Source organism: Pelobates fuscus, chromosome 5 (assembly GCF_036172605.1).
Source record: "Pelobates fuscus isolate aPelFus1 chromosome 5, aPelFus1.pri, whole genome shotgun sequence".
NCBI classification, from domain to species: Eukaryota; Metazoa; Chordata; class Amphibia; order Anura; family Pelobatidae; genus Pelobates; species Pelobates fuscus.
Genome location: NC_086321.1, coordinates 208167279 through 208189315, shown reverse-complemented (window position 1 = coordinate 208189315; position 22037 = coordinate 208167279). Strand labels below are relative to the sequence as shown.

The following is a 22037-nucleotide window of genomic DNA, read 5'->3' as shown; positions in this document are numbered from 1 at the left end:
TTACAGACTCTCAGCCCTCTTGGTCTCCGTGACACTGCTCTCTCTCTCTTGGACCCACAGTTATTTTTCCAATAGGTCCTTCTCTGCTCATCCTCTCAATGGCCCTATGCTCATCCTCTTCAATGGCCCTATAATCTTGACTATCTCAACGCTCCATCTTGGGTAATCTACTCTTCTTCATTTAAACTTCTTCACTGGGTAAACTTAACAACAGCTATGGCTTCAAATATAATCTTTATGTTAATGACACTTAGACCAGTCCCCAAAGCAATAACACTCCTTTACCACCCAAATTAGATGTGAGATGGCCACAAACACAAATGATGCAATACACTGTATTACAAAAGTCACAACATTATTGCTTTTTTAACTTTTGGTATTTTTTCTCAGTGACTTTCAAACAGTCCAGCTGGCAGACACAGGCAGGATATTGCATTTGAACATGGCTGATAAAAACAGCAAACTATAACTATAAAAGTAACGCAACAGTATATGTGTTATTTACAGTGTGAATTATGAGATGTTTTTGTTGTATAGTGCAGTATGTGAATTCCAGTTATGATATTGATATGAGAGAGTGATGTAGTTTGTCTTATACTGAAATTGAAATTGCTAAATTTAAACTAAAATATTAAAACTTAATTAAGGCTTGCACTTCACTAAAAAGTTCACCAACTCTCAGGACAATGACTAAAGATTTTAGTTAGAATAAACCATAAACATGCCTTAGACAGCTGATCTCTTTCTCTATGGATTTCTATAGGGGTTTATTGTTTAAAACTCATCACTTTGCCTACAAGTGCTTAGAAATACTCCTGAGTAAGGTGCGGTTGTTTTATGCCAGATGTCAGCGCTTGTGATTTGACCCTGTGACCCTTAAAAACACTGGTCCTTTTGATGCTCTAATTTGTGTAAGGCATCATAAAGTTAAATTACCTAATACTTTAACTACATTGTTCATTTTAGTAAAGAGTGTTGTGTCTTTTTTTTCTTTTTCTAAAAGAACAAAGAGTTCAATTAAAATATTGCATTATTCTTTAAAATACCACCATTAACCATATTCTATGACTTGAAAACAGGGATAATTTCTGTGCATTTTACTGTCTAAATGGGATCACTGCAGCAGTTGAAAAAGGACACACACTTTAGCTGATGAGTTTACTCACTAATTATCCTCATAAATTATTTCCATTCCACAAGTGAAGAAAGATTTTTGAAAGCACATATCTAACAGCCATCTGATTAAACCAGGGGTGGGGAACCTTCGGCCCTCCAGATGTTTTGGACTATATTTCCCATAATGCTCCTACAGCCATAATGCTGGCAAAGCATCATGGGAGATGTAGTCTAAAACATCTGGAGGGCCGGAGGTTCCCCACCCCTGAATTAAACGTTCCCCAGCACTTATAAGCAGTGACTTCCAAGCATAAACTAGCTATGGTATGGGCAGGGTTATTTGCTAAATTGAGCATTTTGGAGATAATTATAGAAAGAAAAACAACAAACAAAACAACCGATTTTAGAACATTTTTCCAATTTTATTAAAAAGAAATAACTGAAATATCCCATTGACATAAGTATTCTCACCCTTTGCGATGACACTGGAAATTTAGCTCAGATGCATCCCATTTCTCTGGATCATATTTGCAATGTTTCTACACTTTGATTGGCATACACATGTGGCAAATTCAGTTGATTGGTCAAGATTTGGAAAGGCACACACCTGTCTATATAAGGTTTCACAGCTGTAAATTCATATCAAAGCAAAAACCAAACCATGAGGTTACGGGAACTGCCTGTAGAGCTCAGAGACAGTTGTGTTGAGGCACAGATCTAGAGAAGGCTGCAAAAGGTTTTAGCTGTATTGAAAATTCTCTAGAGCATATTAGCCTTCATAATTCTTAAATGGAAAAAGGTTGGATTCTTACGAGTGTTGTCTGCCAGGCCAAACTGAACAATCATGGAAGGACGGCCTAGTAGAAGAGGTGACCAAGAATACAAGTAGTCACTCCATGGTTATTCCAGTGATCATGTTTGGAGATGGGAGAAAACTTGCTTATGGACAACCATCACATCAACACTCCACTGGTCTTTCCTTTAGAGCAGGCTGGCAAAATGGAGGCCTCTCATTACTGCAAGACACATGAACATAGAAACATAGAATGTGATGGCAGATAAGAACGGTTCGGCCTATCTAGTATGCCCAGTTTTCTAAATACTTTAATTAGTCCCTGGCCTTATCTCATAGCTTGGATAGCTTTATGCCTATCCCACACATGCTTAAACTCCTTCACTGTCTTAACCTCTACCACTTCAGCTGAAAGGCTATTCAATGCATCCACTACCCTCTCAGTAAAGTAATACTTCCTGATATTATTTTTAAAAATTTGCCCCTTTAATTTAAGGTTATGTCCCCTTGTTGTGGTAGTTTTTCTTATTTTAAATATAGTCTCCTCCTTAATTGTGTTGATTCCCTTTATGTATTTATCTGATACCAAATCTCCATTTGATAACACTAAATCTGTTTAAGAGACAATCCCAGTAGGGATTTTAGCATATGTGTGCTCCTGGCACAAGCAACTATTTTGGTTTTCCAGTTCACATCAGGAAGATTAAAGTCACCCATGATGATAACTTCCCCCTTCATTGTAATTTTAGCTATTTCCTCAACTAGTAGATTATGTAACTCTTCTATTTGTCCTGGGGGCCTATAAAACACACCTACATGAGTTACTGTGCGATTACCAAATTCTAACGTAACCCAAGCGGACTCTACGTTCTACGTTAAATTTTATTAGTCTAGATTTTATGCTATCCTTCACATACAGAGTACCCTGATATTGCAATGTCCCTGTCATTTTTCTCATTATACCATATCTCAGTAACAGCGACTAAATCTACATCATCAATTGCCATTATTTCCACAAGTTCATGGATCTTATTCCCTAAACTGCGAGCATTTGTAGACATGACTCTAAGCCTATCATTTTTTAACACACTTCCTACACGTACTGTTTGTAATTGTTTTGAAGGGCAATTGGATTGATGTTTTATCACCCTTTTGCCCCCCCCCCCCTAGTTTAAATACATCCTAACAAAACCTCTGAACTGCTCACTGAGAACATTTGTTCCCTTTTGAGAAAGATGCAAACCATCTCTTTTTGTACAGTTTATTTCCATTCCAACATTCCAAACAGAGCTACCATGAGAAATGAAGCCAAATCCTTTCTCCCGACACCATTCACCAAGCCACAAGTTAAAGTCCCTAATAGGAATCCACCTTTCGTTCTGAGTGTTATGCACAGGCAGAACTTCAGAGAATAACAGTGTGGACTAAAATCTTCCTTTACCTCTCAAACCTCATTGCAAGCCAAGTCATTTGTCTCTAGATGTACAAGTACATCCAATTCCCCTTCTTGCTTTGCTTGCTTAACAATATTATAAATATGTCTCCTGTCTCTGTGAGCAGTAGCTCCAGGAAGATATCTCACAAGGCCACTATTGTCCAGCTCCACACCTCTTACGATAGAATCCCCCAACAACAATTGCTTTCTATCAGGCCTCACTTTATCTTTTTTTTTTCATTGGCTGCAGTCTTGCACAACTTTGACATAGAGGATGGTGGTTCCACAAACTCAGTGCCTGAGCCTGTCTGCACAACACCACTACACTCGGTGTCTGAGCATATCTCCATAACACCACTACAGTTGGTGCCTGTGCCTGTCTCGGTAACACCACTACACTCTGAAAGTGCTGAAAATGAATTATGTAGAGCTACAGACTGTGCAATATGCCTTTTATCCACAACTCTAAGTCTACTAGATCCTACAGTAATCCATCTGCCATTCCTAGGACGTCTCTGCAGCAATGGCAACAGTTCCAGCCTGAGTTTGTTTAACAGATAATTTACAAATCTCAGACTTCAAAAATACAATCTCCTGCCGCAATATAGGGGACTGTCTACTGATTAGACAACATCCAAATCTCCAAAAAGTGGAACGTGAAAGAAATGCATAACAACTATTACACTAAACTAAGTCTGATATTTTAATGAAGTGAGTAATTTAAATCAAACAAATCTTAACTTTTTTTTTGCCCTCCTGTATACTTCAGATAACCTCCAGTTTATGTCCAGAATATCTCCAAGCACACACTTTAAAGCAGCACTTAGAAGCAGCAACCAAGCTATATTAGCCAAGCTAATGACCACAACCCTTATATAATTCCTGAAAGCACCACCAACTAGGAATGTTTAACACCTGGGTGGGCCTATGCTTTTTTGCAAAGTCCACTTGAAATCAGAAAAAGCACCTAAAGAACAAGATTCTCTGGTCTGACGAAAAAAAAGTTTTAACTGTTTGTCCTCAGTGCATAACATCATGACTTGAGAAAACCAGACACTGCTCCTCACTTGCACAATGCCATCCCAATGATGAAGCATGGTGGTGGTAGAACCATGCTCTGGGTGTATTGGTAGAACCATGCTCTGGGTGTATTTTTCAGCAGCAGGTACTGAAATACTGATTTAAGTTGAAGAAAGCTAAACAGAGAAAAATACAGCACAAATGTACCCCAGTTTTGATTGGTCCTATTCTAGCAACCTAACGCACTTAAATAGGAAATCCATCCTTTTGGGGTTCTCTGCAGTTCAAGGTTAAATATGCAGCTGAAATAAGCACCCGAGCTCCAGGGGGTTGGATTTTGTGAGGATAGAGTGAAAGCACTGAATTCTGTACTTTGTATCAATTGGTCCCCGGAGTACTCCTATAATGCATGTTATATTAATATTTGGCACAATTTTTATATATGCTGGATTTTTTTTCTCTAATTCTTTTTGTGTGTCCTGTCACTTTTGAATAAATGCTATTTTTTTGATTATGCAAAGACTTTATCAATTTTTTCCATCACTTGTTCTGAAAGAAAAGTGTTCTGTTTCTCTTCACCACTCTAAATTTGGCAGTGTTCTGAGGAAGAAATTTCTACAAAAACTGTCAGAATTTACTATAAAGAAAACTTTCTTAGATCCCTTTTAGAACACTTTAATATATACAATCAAATAAATTATGATGTTATTTAGATGTCACTTTTCAGAGCACTATGATAGGTATACCCCATAATCTCACTATTACCCTTCCCATCTATTGTTTCCCATATTTGCTTATTATTTGATAGCTCATAGCATTGCCTGGTGATCATTTGGCCATTCTACATATTGCATTATTTTTATTACGATTCCATTTTTTCTAACAAAAAATTAAAAAAAAAAACAGGCCATAGGGTGAAAAGATGAATATATGTTTGTGCCTAATAAGTATCCAACACAGAGCTCACTAATATTACTAATAAACCACTTAAACTTTTAAGAATATGTTGCATTTCTTCCCTCCGATATCTAATAGGAAAGCTTATGAATTTAACGTTACGGATGAGTTTAAAACTATTTTCTATTTAACGTATGTTTAATTTACAACTGTTATTTAAAGCCAGTTTTCAAAACAGGGCTTTACCCACACATATTTCTTCTTTGACAGCAATGGCTTTGCATGCTCTCATCTTTCCTTTACCTGTGAGTGCCCCTATTTACTCAGTGCTGACTGAGTTCATTAACTTGGATACAAAATTCCACTGATGTGACTGATCTCACATAATCTCATGTTGTGAACACAAACGATGGATGAGCATGCACATTGTATGTGCTAATGTGTCATGGGAACATACAGCTTATTTTCTAGGTATAAATAATTGTTTAAGGTATGTTATTCATGAAAAACCATCACCCAAAGTATTCACTGAGCTCAAACTGTCCATGTCACTAGATCCTGTATTGGTTGTGCAAAATAAATCAGCTTAATTCAGCCAAATTTATCAATAAAAAACAAATACAGGATCCAATTCATTATGTCTCGCAGGCACAGAACTTAAGGTAATTTTTAGTGTCTGGGGCTCACCCGCTAAGACAGTATTTAAATATCTGTGTGTGAAGGGGGGTAACTATATTGTTTCAGTTAAAAAAAGGAACTTGCGTGTGGGTGTTGTTTAACCCCTTAAGGACCAAACTTCTGGAATAAAAGGGAATCATGACATGTCACACATGTATGACATGTCACACATGTCATGTGTCCTTAAGGGGTTAATCAGATTACAACCTATATGTGTTAAAGAATTAATGCATCAGTACATAGCTTCCATCATGACTTTTGGCCTGTCTACACACAAACATGTGGGTATGGTTAATAAATTATGTGTTTGCACATATTTTAGTCTATTTTATGTTAGCATAATGTTTTAAAAAGCAGGCCAGTTTGTCACAAATATTATGTATTTGTTCTCATCTCAGAAGAACATTTGATGTAACGCTATATTAAATCATTAAACTGGTTTCCTTTCTACTATCCTGTTCCCTTATTTTTTCCTCATTCCCAAAGTTACATAATTAATAAGTTATAGCTAATATTTCGATGATTCACATTTTGATCATTAATGCCGACATCTTTCTCTACATTTCACTGATTGTTAAATTAGGGTGTTAGCTGGTTAGGGTGTTAGCTGGGTGCTATTGGTATAAACTGTCACATCAGATACTACATTTACTAAATTAATTACTGACAAGTATGCACTAAAGTGAGAATGGTTAGGAATTCAAAGTGAATTTCAAATTTCGGCCCAAATTGGAAACATAATTGACTTAGAGAATTTTAACTGCTTTGGCCTTAAATTTAATATGTGGATTCCCTGCAATACTCACTTTAGTAAAAACCATGTAAGTCTTTAGCTAAGTGTTTGGGCACTTTTTTTTTTGCTTTGCAACTATATGTGAGCTACATCTGCTCACTCCAAACCAAACTGTTACTATGGGGTGAGAATTGTACGGTATGATGGGCTGACACTAAACTTTAAGTCACATTTTGTCAGTTTACCACAACTGTGTCATAATGGACACACTGCCGAGACAGAAAGCTATTAAGACAGATCACTGTTATTTTCTTAATCATTGTCATTTGATTTAATTTAATGTAAAAAAATATATATATTTATGGGCATATGATGACTATTCATTTGACTTTGTAAGAAAAACTGAAAACTAAAATTCATAGGGTGTTTTATATTATGCCCAGTCCTTTGCACTTTGGGGCTTCAGGAGGATGAGCACACTTTAGCCATCAGATAGTATGTGACGGGTGAGACTGGATTGTCCTATTCTCTCTGAATAATCTGCTTATTCTGCTTACATGTGGGAGAGTAAGCCATATGAATAGGAAGACTTTATCAGAGCTATGGTTGATGACCCTGTCAAGTTCTCATTCTCCATCTCCAAATTGACTAGTAAGTGTGTCTCTGTTCCAATTCATGATACTTTGAATTGTTATATAACATGTAGTACAACCCAGAAGGATTAGTAGTTTAGCTCCAGTAGGTGGCTAACAGATGCCACTATAATTGACAGTGAAAGTAAACAAAGAAAGCTGCCTTGATGGACTTCTTGCTTTTCCTTATACACATCAGAGGGAAGGATTTAATTAAAGATAAATGACAGATTAAGTGACATTCACTAATATATGGGTGACAATAACGGATAGGAGGAATGTACAGCTCAGTTACCCATATTGGCACTGCATGTTACCTACTTGGGCTTCAAAGAGTCTGTCCACAGATCACAGGACTATTTGCAGCCCCTATGGGATGACCATCTCCTGGAGGTCAACAATCTGTAATTCTACCTAACTGGAAGTTTTCTAAAACATATATTTAGCCTGAAATTGTGCAAGTAGGTTATCTGTTCATCACAAATTGCTTGCTATAAATTATCCCAATTTATATGTATCACATAAGTAATGTTCAATATGTATTTTAAATTCAGTATGCCTAACTAGCACATAGAATAATGAAGGAACAAACATTTCGTCCATAGACTGTTGGTGAGTAATTGTGTGATCCGCTCACTTGTGTAAAGTAGCTGCATTATTGGTGTGCTGTATACAATCACCAGTTTCAGACTAGCGCACCCTCACACTATATTACCTAGGTTTCATTTCTATTGAGAAGGAGCTAGCATGCAAGGATATGAGGATCACCTCATGTTCAAAGCCAGTAAGTATTAAATAAATACAAAGAAAGATGGATTTGCAGTAGTTACAACGTCTCAGATATTTCAGCTGCTGAAAGCAATGCCACAGGCCTTATAATGAGTGGTTCTCTTACTAGCAATCAGTTGGTAGTGAACCCAAACAGTAATTTCTTGAAAGGCATTTCTTTAGTAAGCAAACCATACACGTTTTCACTTCATCTATTTATATGAATACTTTAAATTGCTTATTTGAATGCTAGACTTAGAATTTACATGGCATAGTTTGGTACAATTTAACCTTACTTTAATAAACCTCTGAGCTCAAAGGCTTTTGAAGATTTCCAGGCATTAATATGCTAGTCCTGGCACTCAAGCTATGGTATCATCAGCAGCATGCAGTATAGCTGCTTACTTTGCACATTGGAGCTGTAGTGTGCAGCCTGCCTTATGTTGCTCATGCACTTCATCAACTTATTTGTCTCCACACTATTTGGAATGCAGTCACAGGCCTAATGTTCTGTCTACCTGGTATTGATGCCACATCTCTCAGCCTTCTGAGACATAAATTGAAGATTGGGAATTTTTCATGGTCTCTTCAGCCAACTTAGAGGTGTTCAAGAGATGTGGTGGAAAATGTTTACAAATACACCCTTGTATGGTAGATGTGGACTCTTCTAATCCTTCTGTAGCATCTTTGGAGTATCAATCATGGTCAAGATTATGTTCCCCAGCAATCATCATTATAATCTAGTCCTCACACAGTAGGTCTGAGCTGGCGCACTTTGCAATAGGTCTGAGATAGAAAAGATACATTTCAGAGGTATATTTGCAGATTATTTGGACATATGCTATTTCGATTGGGTTGTCGGATAAAAAAAAATATTATATACCTACATTATGTCCACTAAACACTGAAATAACCTTGAATTCCTTCCAAAAAATTGTGACAACAGATTATGAGACAGACATGTAGACAGACATGCGGAGTGTCTAAAAAAATAAGTTTCATGTCAGGTTAGCCATAAAATAAACAGACTTTCACAAAACCTGTGAACAGCAAGTACACCCACCGGTAGGTATTGATTTTATATGTGTAATGGTATAATCATCAGAAAATATATAAATCAGGCATCTGTGTACCTGATCTTCACATCCTTCTCCAAAGTGTGCTAGAAATTTAGCGAGTACCATGCATAGATGAATTTGATTTTCCATAATGAGACATCAAGGTTGTCCTATCTTGAGCAGATTGCTTTAACTTAAATATTTGATTAAAACAATGTAATGTAGCCCTATAGTACTTTGTATGGTTTATCCCAATATAGTTACACACAAATAGCTCGGCATTTTGGCATTACTTTTTCGAGACAAAAAAATGTAAAAAAAGCTCTGGGAAGAAGAACTTAGAAACCTTCATATGGTGATTGATCTGTGTCAAGCTATTTGCTCGATAAGGGCCCAATTTTGCATTGATAAATATGGCCTTAAATGTTATGGTGAGGATTCAGTGCCAGCTCTGTACAGGCAAATTTAATAATAGGGTGTCAAACATGGTTACTCAAACCACTGTGACAAGTAATTAAGTGACCCTATTTAATCAACATCTATCAGAGATTAGGCATTGCCTTACAATATTAACCTGTGATTCATGTTCTGCCTAAATGATTCATGAGAGGGCAAGCCAGAGCTGCTTGTCAGTGGAAAGATGTTTTTTTCACTGACTGTTTTCACATTTGTGAGTCCTGACTATTCTACTCTACAGCAGGAGTCAGCTACATGTCCATGGCTGTAATGTGATTTAGTCAGTGCATTAAGGAAATGGAATTTAGGCAATTTCATGTTAAACAGCTCATTTGTCAAATAAGCCAGCATTTAACAACATGTGTCATTATGGGTTACATTTATCAAAAGGTTTGCTGAAAAGCTGATGTAGTTAGACCATGTGCAGTGTTGACACCTGGTGAATGGGACAGCAATGTGTTGCCGTAGCAACTTGCAACAATGTTCTTAATTATTTTTGAATTTCATAGCATTTCTAAATCCCTTTTTATGCTTTTATAAAAAGTAAATAAAAATACAAAACACTTCTTTCTAATAACCTGGAATTGTAGTACATATACTAGTATATATATATATATATATATATATATATATATATATATATATATATATATATATATATATATATATATTAGATTACATTGCTTTTTTTGTTTGTTGTTTATCTTATGTATTTTTTTGAAAAAAAAAATCCCATTTGGTTGCAAAATATTAATGCAAGATTTGAAGCAGATAAATTTAAAATGGTATTTGTTACAATATATTTTTATTTGGGTCAAAGGCATTAGTGGTTGCTAGAAAAATGTATTGCTAGCAGTACCATACTAATGGGGTGGCAAGAGAAGCGTTGGCCCTGGGTTGCATCTGGGCGCTAATGGAAGGGACGGAGAGAGGAACATACCACCCCAAGTAACATCTGGGAGGGAGGTGCATGCTGCATCCCTCTCCCAGCTCTACACTGCCCCACATGGTCATGCAGGGTCTCAGCAGGGGCTATTCATGTACCCCTGGTTAGAATGTCAATCTACTGAGTGCAATGTGAGAGGAGAGAATGCAATTTCATACCTCGCCCTGTCTCCACTCGCCTCACATCCTGCCAACCCTGATCTGCACTGACTGACCAGGTAAAGGAGCATGAATATTTTCTGCAGTGGAGCTGTTCAGTCATTTTGAAGTGGATAGGAGGGTAGACAGGGGGCCTCAAAAGACATAGGGCCTATGTCATAGCCATAGAAGTCACAAGTTGGAGACAGAAGAAGAAGGGAGATACGTGCGATGCGATGGAAGTCAAAATAAGATACTTATGTTATTGTACCAATCGGAGAGGCTGAGATTTGGATTGAGAGAAATTTTTTTAAACCACTTGAAGATGGCTAAAAAGAAAAAAAGCAAATGCACCCAGGCCCCCATATCCTCCTCAATAAACTGTGGTGGGGAGTTTGTCTTTAAATTTTTTATTCCCAAGCGGTGGTGGGGTTACAATGAACAAAACTACTATTTACCTTGTGTGCCAAGTACACCTAGTATGAAAATGTTCACTAGTGATACTTATTTGGAAAAAGACTGAAAAGCAAAGAAACGAGAATATGTACAGTTTTCCAAGTCCAATTCCTTCATGTACACCTCTGTTCAGGGAAACACAGTCTAAAGCTGAGATCATATTAAAACAAGAGACAACAAGCGGAGATGAAGGGAAGTGCTTGGTGATTATAAGCAAGGGAATGAGGTAAGCGTCTTACATATACTTTATGTATACATAAACCATAATGTTAGTCATGTTGCCATTGCCAATATATTAAACTCCCAAAACACTTTATAGTTCAAATTTCAGTATGGCATAGGATAATTGTCAAAACGTCTTTCTGGTGGTCCAGGTGGAACTTGCTAACGTCATGAAATTAAAATGTCATTTTTCCCACTACTGTTGTTGTCTTTGGCATTATAGCAATTCTGGCAAAAAAAATTGAAATTACGTTATAGCGTCTCTTTGTGTCTGGAAGAAAAGTTTTGATCTCAGAACTGTGGTTGATTTAAATACGTCACTTTTAGCTGGAGCAGAACTTTTGAGGACTCTTATAATGCTCTAGAGAAAGAACATTTAATATATTAAAATGTATTAAAATTTCACATTGGGATTCAGATGTCAGGAATTAGAAAATAAGACCATGACAGTGATTTGCTAATGTTGGACCAAGTGCTGGACTTTCTTAATTATGCTTTGTCGTTTGAGATGCCTGGCAAGTGTTCAGGTGCATAAATGAGAACAAATGTTTGTCACTAATGCATCATGATGCAGTGATATAATATTTCAGAGTAAGAGAATGTGCTGGACAAAACAAGTCAATACACATCACATTTGACAACATCAGTACTTTTCAATTGCTTACAGGTTTTATTACATTTGGAGAACAGAATGACTGTTCTAGTCTGATCCTAGTACTGTCTAGCCGCATAGTAAAAATTTCAGTTGCTATGTCTATGTAGAACAGTGCCAAAGTTCATATATAATGTCCAATTGAAGAGGTTTATTGTATGTAAGTATAGATATGTATCGTCTTGTTCAGTGTATGCGTTGGAAAATATTGGGGGGGGTGGGGGGGTGTAGGGGGGGTAATGAAGTCCCCGCTTAGTTCTCAATCTGGTTTTAGCTCATTTAGTGATATTACAAAAAGAACCAGGACATTTGCATATCAGACTGATTCCACTCAAAGAGGTGGAACAAAGCCAAAATGCAGGCCTGCTCTCTCTCCACGAGGGATGCAGCAAGCGCAGACAATGGTTTCAACCTTGATAGACATTGTCAGAGATGTATAGTGGATACCCCTTTAGGCACCATGAGCAAAGGGTCCATGTCTGGGTTACCCTTTAAACTTAGGTAGAGCAAAAAACAAGGTGCAAGAAAGTACTGAGAATGGACAACAACTCAAATAGCCCGCTCTCAAGCTGGTTTTAGCTCATCTTGTGCCATTCCAAAAATAATCAGGCCACTGGCATATCAGACTGATTACACCTAAAAGGGCAGAAAAGATCCAAAATGCAGGACGGCTCAGGAATCATGAATCCAATCAGGAACTTCTCATTCTAGTCTATTGGACTGGTCTTATCCTATTTTTTTCTGTCCAGTAGTTGATTATTGGATAAGTAGTTTATCCTCAAAGAGCAGTTCAAATCAGCACACAGACTAACTCATCACATAAGACAATTTACACTGCTCTTTAAACTGATAGCATCCATAACAAGATTTTGTGAGCACCATTTAGTGAGCCAGTCTATGTTTTATACCATTTTATACCACTTATTGGCCTGCATCTTGTCTCTGTCTCTAGTGGTCTATATTTAGGTGTATGCTCAAGCATCTTGGGCTTTAGGTAGATATTGTTATAGCATTGAGGTAAAATCAGTACAATGTTTCCGCTTCTACATTAACCAAACCAAAACATCATCATGGTTTTACCTTGAAGCCATGATGAAGTCTATCTAAAACTCAAGATGGTTGAGCCTCCTCGTAAAACTACCTGATTATTTTGGGCCTTGTCTGAGCACAATTTGGGATTACTAGTGGTATACCTTTCCAGGAACCAGTTTTACAAATAGTTCATAGTACTATACTTCAATCTCAGCAATGACAGTTGGTGTAAATTGCTTTAAGCACACAGCACTAATGTAATGGTTCAATTGTTTATGGTGCTTAAAGGAGCACTGTCATTTCCCAGGATTTTTAATAGTATGTTTTTTTTAACCCTATGTAACAAATATGTATTTGTGAGGTGTAAAAAGAAAAAAAGTGTAGAGTGTCTTTATCATGACACTGTGAGCGTCCATCTTAGCTCTTTGTCAGTGATTTTTATAAGCTTGGCCTTTGCATCATAAAAAGGCATGCAAAGAACAGGAAGGAAAACAAAAATTCTGTTAGCAATATTTTGTCTTGTTTTGCCTTGTCTGAATTTGATAATGATGTAATTTGCTAAAACTTTGATATAAACAAAACATAGCAAAGGTTAAACCATCATGGAAGATTGTCCATGTTTTATTAAATGGAATAATTTGCAGAAAAGTGACCGCTCCCCTTTAAACTAACCTGTTAATCATATGAGATACTGCTTTATTTTCTGTTTCTTTTCCTTTTTTGTTTTCTAAATTGAATATTGAATATTTAATATAAGTTTTGAAAGGAAGGGAAAAAATCCAGATATTGGAAGAATTTGTAATTTAAGCATTTACTAAAGACAACTTACAAAGTCTGTGAATTAGCCTAATTGGTACTAATTAGCCTCTGAGCTATTTTGCACCTGCTAAAAATATATCCTGAACATTTTCACATTCTACGGAATCCATAAACATTAGACTAATACGTGACTTTTAACTACCCTTGTTTTGCAAGCTAAAAAAGAAATCTAAATTTAATGGTCAACTGCAAAAAGACTGAGGGGAGGAAAGAAGGTTAAAATAAAAATAATAGATGTCAGAATCTACAGCACCCCCTATTTACCAGGAGAGATCTAAAACTCTGCATTTTATGCCCTGGCTCTTCATTCAGTTCATTTGAACCAGGTGAGGGTTAAATAATGTGTTTGTATTTCTGGATATGTAGCACTCATGTTGCCCCACACAATATAATCAGTTGAGAAGCGAATAATCATCTCTAGGTGGCTAGATGTAATGGTTACTCCAATGGTGGCAAACCCTATGTGTCGATGTGTTGAGCAAATTAGCAGGTCATTGTACACCCACAGACATACCAAGAGAAAAGGGTAATATTTCCACTCAAGGTTTTAAAAAAAACCAAAAAAAACTAATGAGATGGTAAGAGCATTTGCTAGATTTATGCAGTCTGGGTGGGAAATGCAGAGAGTATCATAAAGAAAAGAATATACTTGTATGCAACTACACTCGCTTGGAGAATCACAAGAACATCATCAAATGGCAAGGCCTAAAATATCATACAAGTTCACATGCAAATTTGTATTTCTAAGGATTCTCTTTTTATCTCTAAGGAATCAAAAACCTGAAACATTGCATTAACAGATAATTAGCAGATCTCCTAGAGTGGATGAATACCAGTTGACTGAAGCTGAAACCTGTTAAGACTGCAATTCAGCTGGTAAGAGGACACTAGGTAACCATACAAAGGATTTGCCCAACCAATTGGCCTAGTACTTGGATCTTCAATGTTGGTAACTTCAACTAAAGTGTGAAAGCTTGAGCTTTTTGTTTATTAAAATACTTTTTTTTTAAATTTTTTTATAACATCTACTTGTTTATATCCGAGCAACAATATCATCATAAAGTAATTACAGGTAGGTTCAATAATCCGGGAATTTGGGGAAATGTATAATCTTAGACCAAAATAGTCACATTTATACTAATCTGCAACTAATCGCTTTGTCTAACAGAGCTACTTTGAACCAAAATCCTCAAAATTCCCTGTGAATTCCCAGCATTTCTCAGTCTAGTATGTAACCTTGTATTCTAGATAGGCATTCTAGATAGGCATTCTAGATAGGCATTCTGGAAAACAGTTCTTCATGGCTTACAGAGGATGAAAATGCACTAACCAATCAACCCCACTGAGATGAGATTCACCACCTATTCTGCTTCCTTTACATGTAAAATCTATTAACATTGGTTGTTTATTTTGAAAACAAATAATACACAATCTGACCCAAAAATATCGGAAATCACTATTTTTCCCCTTCTCAAACTATTGCTTCTCTCAGGACAGACAAAAGCAGCCTCCTGCACACTTGGCCATTGTGATTGTTCACTTTGCTCCATTTAGACAGGGCCTCCTTTACTGAAGACCTAAACAAGTCCCAAGACTCTCATTTTCCCTTAAGCAACATGTCAGTTTACATATGTCTGTCAGTATTTTAATACTTGCTTATCAAATGATCTTTACTCTTTCCTTTGTTATCTTTCTACGTGTATAACTTTATGTCCCACAGGACATGACTATTATTATTAATATTATTTGGTGTAGCTCAGGGCAATTCCTAGAGGAAGGGCCAAGCATTGTTAAAAATGTTTTACTTAAAATGCTAAAATCTTGAAATCATCATATCATACTTTTCACTCAACTTATTTTTTTAGATCTCTATAGTATTACTTTTTGCATTGGTAAGACAAGAAATCATACATTTCAACAATAGTTAAGATGGGAGAGATTTATCAGAATGTTATGTTATGAAAAGTGGTGCAGAGTTCTAAGAGTGTGGCTATCTCTTGGAAACCAATAGAATCAGCAGGAGCATTCTATTGGTGATTGATCCATTTTAACAACATTGCATCGCTTTTCAAAAGATGACACTTTGATACATCTCATCCATTGTTACATGCGTTTCAGGTTTTGAAGATTTTAAAGCAGGTATAATGAAAAACTGGAGTTGATAACTTTATGTGCACTACAACCTAATACTCCCCAGAAATGAATTGTGTGTTCTGACTGTACTTTGAAATAGAGTTTCCTTCTCATTTAGGATTAGAATAACTATATAAAAATTACAGAACAGATAACTGATAATGTGCGGAAGTGATATTTTTAATTTAATAGAGACACTGTGCAGATCTATCATACATAACTGGCTTTGTTTATATGCATGGGGTATGAATTGGTAAATTAATGGATCATCTTACGTTTCTTTTAAGGCAATCACACCAATGATAATTAACAAGCTTTACTTATTAAATGCGTATATTAGCCATTTGTTCTATTATCTTTTTTAACTTTGTTTCTATCTAAAATCTGTGAGAAAAAGCACCATTAACATTTTGCTTGTAACCTGGCATGCGACTATACATTTCCCATAACCCTTGATATGTGCCGCTAAGCTGATTATGGTTCTAATAAATGTATATTGTTGCACTGAAAATATTACTCTGCGTCTCTAGGTGATGGAGAAACTTGCACATCTTACCACAAATTGGACAGAGATATCCTAAAAAAGGGGGAGTAAATTGTGTTCAGATTGTTCCTCAAAAGAACATCTGTCATACATCTGTGGAAAATATGGGCAATAATAATAATGGATTATTTTTATTATTACAAAATAATATTACAATAATTCTAACTTTCACTCTTTTATTCCAGGCCCTTCATCTGTGATCAGTAATGATGATGATTCAGCCAGTCCTCTCCATCACATTTCTAATGGCAGCAACACCCCATCTTCTTCTGAAGGTGGACCTGATGCAGTAATTATTGGCATGACAAAAATACCTGTCATTGAAAACCCCCAGTACTTTGGAATAACAAACAGCCACCTTAAGCCAGACACTTGTAAGTAAATCCATTTTATATTAAAACATTCTATCTATTCACTGTGAGCATCAATGATGATACATTTCATATTCCAACATCCTGAGATGTGTTGTAAAAAATCTACATAAATTTATCTACATAAGTTCATTAGTATTATGTTTTTCTCAACCCCTCCCCAACCAATGTGAACATAGATAAAGAGAGAGAGAGAGAGAATCATTAGCTCTCATTGTCATCTCAAGCTACGTCTTACTACAATCCTACCCAGTCCAGCACTCTAGACATGGCTGGACCAATTAAAACTCACTCTAAGTGCCAGCCATGACTTCAACCCTGGCACAGCATGCTTAACTACTATTTACAATGATGTTCCAGTACTTCTGAACATTGTTGGAGAAAGTCACACCACACCTGACTTCTTTTACTTTAAATGTATGTTTCATTCCTATACCTTCACCCTGTCCCTTGCCAAGTAAGAGTATATTACCTATCGAATCTCCACCTACTGTCATGATCTTAAACACCTTTTTCATACATTAAATGCAACCCCATCACAGCTAGTGATTTTGCATGTCACTTAAGTGACAATTTTAACCAAATTAAAAATGCAATCTACCCACTTTTCTCCTGCACTCAGCTGCTCCTGCTCTTAACTCCTTCCCCCCTGTCTCTGAACAAGAGGTCTCTAAAATTATTTTGTCCCAACACATGTCCTTTCGATTCTATCCCCTCTCACCTTACCCCAGCTTGGTCCTATCCTTAAAGCACATTTTCCACCTTTCCCTGTCTACTGGCATCTTCCCCTCTTCCTTCAAAACTGTAATCGTAGGTAGAACGCATATGTCTTGCTTCAAAACCACCCAAAAAAGTAATCGCTCTTGTACAACACAGAATTAAAAAACACCACTTTCGAGAAAATGGGATTCATGGCGGCATGGGAAAGGAAATTCAACCACAGCATAGCAGAAACAGAGTGGTCTAAAATATTAGTGGCCCACAAAACACTCACCCTATGCACCTCGCACATTGGAATTAGCAGAAAAGTTTTCTATCGCTGGTATATGGTCCCAGCAAGATTACAGCACCTCGATCGCACAAAATCGGGGACGTATTGAAGGTGCTTGAATGCACCGGGGACCATGCTTCACATATGGTGGTCATGTCAGAAACTTACAAAATTCTGGATGGCAATTTCAACTATCATAGAAGCTTCCATGGGCATTAAGTTGCCACATGAACCAGAAACCTACCTATTGCTACCTATATACCATGTTCTTATGTCCTATTCTCAGTGGCGTACACACAGTACATGGGGCCACGGTGCGAAACTGATCCGTGGGCCCCTCCCTGATCATACACACAGACACATACATAGAGGCACATACACATACACACAGACACATACATATATACAGACACATACATACAGACACACACATACATACACACAGACACACACATCCATACACACAGATAGATGCATACAGACAGACACACACACATACACATACACCTCCCAACAGACACATACATACATACACACACACACACGCATACACACAGACAGACACATACATACAGACAGACACATACAGACAGATGCACACATACACCCCCACCCCCAACAGACATACACACAGACACATACATACACACACACAGACACACACATAGACACACACACAGATACATACAGAGACACACACATACAGTCTGTATATGTGTGTATGTATGTGTGTGTGCGTCTCTATGCATGTCTGTCTGTGTGTGTGCATGTCTGTATGTATGTGTCTGTATGTGTGTGTGTGTGTGTCTGTATGTATGTGTCTGTGTTAGTCGCTGTATGTATGTGTGCCTCTGTATGTATGTGTCTGTATGATACAGAAACATACATACAGAGACACACACACAGACACATACATACAGACACAGACATATACAGATACAGACAGACAGACACACAGACACATACACATACATACAGACATACACACAGACACATATAAAATGTTTAAGTCACCCTCCTGTTTCCTACCTTCTGCAGGAGGGTGACTTCCCTGGGGTCCCGTATGGGCTCAGTCTGATAGGAGTCAGAGTTCGCACTCTGACTCCCTCCTTCTTCCTCCCGCGCGGCTCTGTCAGATAGCTGGGAGGAGTGACGTGCAGTCACTTCCTCCCAGCTTAGTCTGACATCATCACAGGGGGCCCGGTCAGCGCTTGGCGTGCTGCTAAAGCGCCCAGCGCTGACCGAGCCCCATGACAATCTGTCTCCATCGGGTGGCCCTGACAGCATGGGCCACCTGATGGACCCCTTAACATGCGGTTTGCCGCGCAGGCCAGGGCCGCAAAAGATGGTGGCAGGTATCTGGTCGCAGGGGTCCGCAGGGCAGCCGAGCCCCCTGGACTGACGGGCCCGGTCGCAGCTGCGACCCCTGCGACCGCGGTATGTACGTCACTGCCTATTCTGTATATGTACCTATAAACCTTAATAAAATGTTTTAAAAAAAAAAAAAAAAAAACTGTAATCGTCAATCCCATCATAAAGCCACTTTCTAACACAAATTCCCCTTCTAACTACCATTTCATATCACTACTCCAGCGGCGTACATACCGCGGTCGCAGGGGTCGTAACTGCGACCGGGCATGCCACTCGAGGGGGTCCGGCCGCCCTGTGGACCCCTGTGACTGGGTATCCGCCGCCATCATCTTCTGCGGCCCCGGGCCCTCGCGGCAAACCGCCCGGGCCGCCGTCCAAGGGGTCCATCGGGTGGCCCATGCTGTCAGGGCCACCCTATGGATGTGGATTGTCAGGGGGCCCGGTAAGCGCTGGGCGCTTTAACAGCGCGACCGGGCCCCCTGTGATTACATCACACAGAGCTGGGAGGAACTCTTACTCCCATCCACCTGAGCCACCACTGGACCCCAGGAAAGTCACCCTCCTGCACCTAAAAGGTAGGAAACAGGAGGGTGACTTAAACATTTTGTGTGTGTGTGTGTGTGTGTCTGCCTGTTTGTATGTAAGTCTTTGTACGTATGTGTGTGTGTGTGTGCCTGTCTATGTATGTGTGTGTGTGTCTGTCTGTGTGTGTGTCTGCCTGTATGTGTGTTTGCTTGTCTGTTTGTATGTATATATGTGCGTCTTGTGTGTGTCTGTCTGTATGTGTGTATGTCTGTCTGTGTGTCTGTCTATCTGTCTGTATGTGTCTGCCTGTGTGTATGTGTGCCTGTCTGTTTTTTTATGTATGTGTCTTTGTATGTATGTGTCGTGTGTGTGTCTGTATGTGTGCCTGTCTGTCTGTATGTGTGTGTGTCTGTATGTGTGCCTGTCTGTCTGTATATATGTGTATGTGTGCCTGTCTGTCTGTATGTGTGTGTGTATGTGTCTGTGTGCCTGTCTGTGTGTCGGTCTGTATGTATGTGTCTGTGTGTGTCTGTCTGTATGTATATATGTGTTCCTGTCTGTTTGTATGTATGTGCCTGTGTGTATGTGTCTATGTGTGTGTGTGTGTGTGTATCTCTATGTATGTGTGTGTGTGTGTCTGTCGGGAGGGGGAATAGAGAGGGGGGGCCCACGGATCATTTTCGCACCGGGGCCCCATGGTTTGTGTGTACGCCACTGCACTACTCCATTCACTTCTAAGCTTCTTGAGTGGCTTAGGTTTACCTGTCTACTGAAACTGCACTCTTTAAAGTGACCAATTACCAATATATATAATATCACATATCTTAGTAGATCGTAGCCCTTTCCCTGCAAAGAAAATATGTTATGACATGCTTCGAATCCCTGTGATATCTGTACGTTGAATAAAGATATTAATCTAGTTAATGAGAATTCCTTGACAGGGTTAATGGTTTTGTGCAACAGAAGGTTAAATTATTATGAACATTTTCTTCCTTACTATAAAACCTTTTAAGGTGTCCCAATGTATTTTCCACGAGAGATTTATTTGTTCATAAAACACAAAGAAAAGATTTAGTGCTCAGATATATCCAACTGTATGACAGAGTAATATATTACTGTAGTCTTATGATGGAACAATTTGTACATATCAAATGACAGTTGTCTATTTGCCAATCAATTATTCTCAATTATTCACATTAGAGAAATATGGCTGTGACCTAGTTATAATTAATATGTATTATTCATTTAAAAAAACAAAGTACTAATTAGTAGTTTTTAGTATTTAGCATGAATGGGTAATATACCCTGTAAAATCCAAATATTCCCAGATGGTTCTTAACGAATTGAAGCCAACATTACAGTGCAGTGTTTTAGCCCAGCTCATTTTTTGGTTATTTAAGCTCAACTGTTACTTACTCAATCGTACCTACATTTGAATGCTTTCTATACACCCACCATGCTAATGTCATCTTGTTTCGATATATAATATGTTTTGTTTAGCTGCAGCCAGTGCAGACGATATTCTTGCATATTGTTGCCTGTTATCTGGGCTGGCACTACCATTAGGCCCAGGCAGCCACCTTATGGCGCACCGGCTCTGGGGGCGCAATGTCCGGCTGACCGTCAGGAAGGAAGTGCACTGCACATCCCTTCAACCAGTTACTTGTTGAAGCGTGGCAAGCATCTCCTACGCTCAGCACAACCCAGCGGAGTCCAGCCTCTTACTGCCCGCCTAGCCACCTACCCTAGTGTCTGCCGCAGGCTGTGTGGAGGGGGCGGGATATGAATTACATCATATCCCTGCTCCCTGTGTACCACACAGTGAGGCTTGCGCCCAGTGGGGCTGGGCTGCAGGACGGGACTCCACAGAGCCAGACAGCATGTTCCCCAGGGACCAGATGTAATTGTGATTGTCTGTGTATGTATCTATGTCTCTGTATGTATGTATGTCTCTGTGTGCCTGTATGTCTCTATGTATGTATGTATGTGTCTGTATGCATCTGTATGTATGCATGTATGTCTCTGTATGTATGTATTTGTCTGTATGCCTGTATGTCTCTGTATGCCTGTATGTCTTTGTATGTATATTTCTGTTTGCCTGTATATAGTTGTATGCCTGTATGTATGTATGTGTCTGTATGACTGTATGCCTCTGTATGCCTGCATGCCTGTATGTCTCTATTTGCATGTATGTCTTTGTATGTATGTCTGTGTGACTGTGTCTGTATGTCTGTGTGACTGTCTCTGTATGT

At 38.3% G+C, this 22037-nt stretch overlaps 1 protein-coding gene across 6 annotated transcripts in view; it reads left to right on the top strand.

The window, feature by feature from the left end:
• NTRK2 (neurotrophic receptor tyrosine kinase 2) overlaps positions 1-22037 on the top strand; it is a 230715-nt gene that overhangs the window by 131045 nt on the left and 77633 nt on the right. For all 6 annotated transcript variants that reach the window (XM_063454989.1, XM_063454987.1, XM_063454988.1 and 3 more), the window contains one exon: positions 16713-16901. In XM_063454989.1, coding sequence (XP_063311059.1) covers positions 16713-16901 — 189 coding nt within the window. The remainder of the gene's footprint in view (positions 1-16712; positions 16902-22037) is intronic.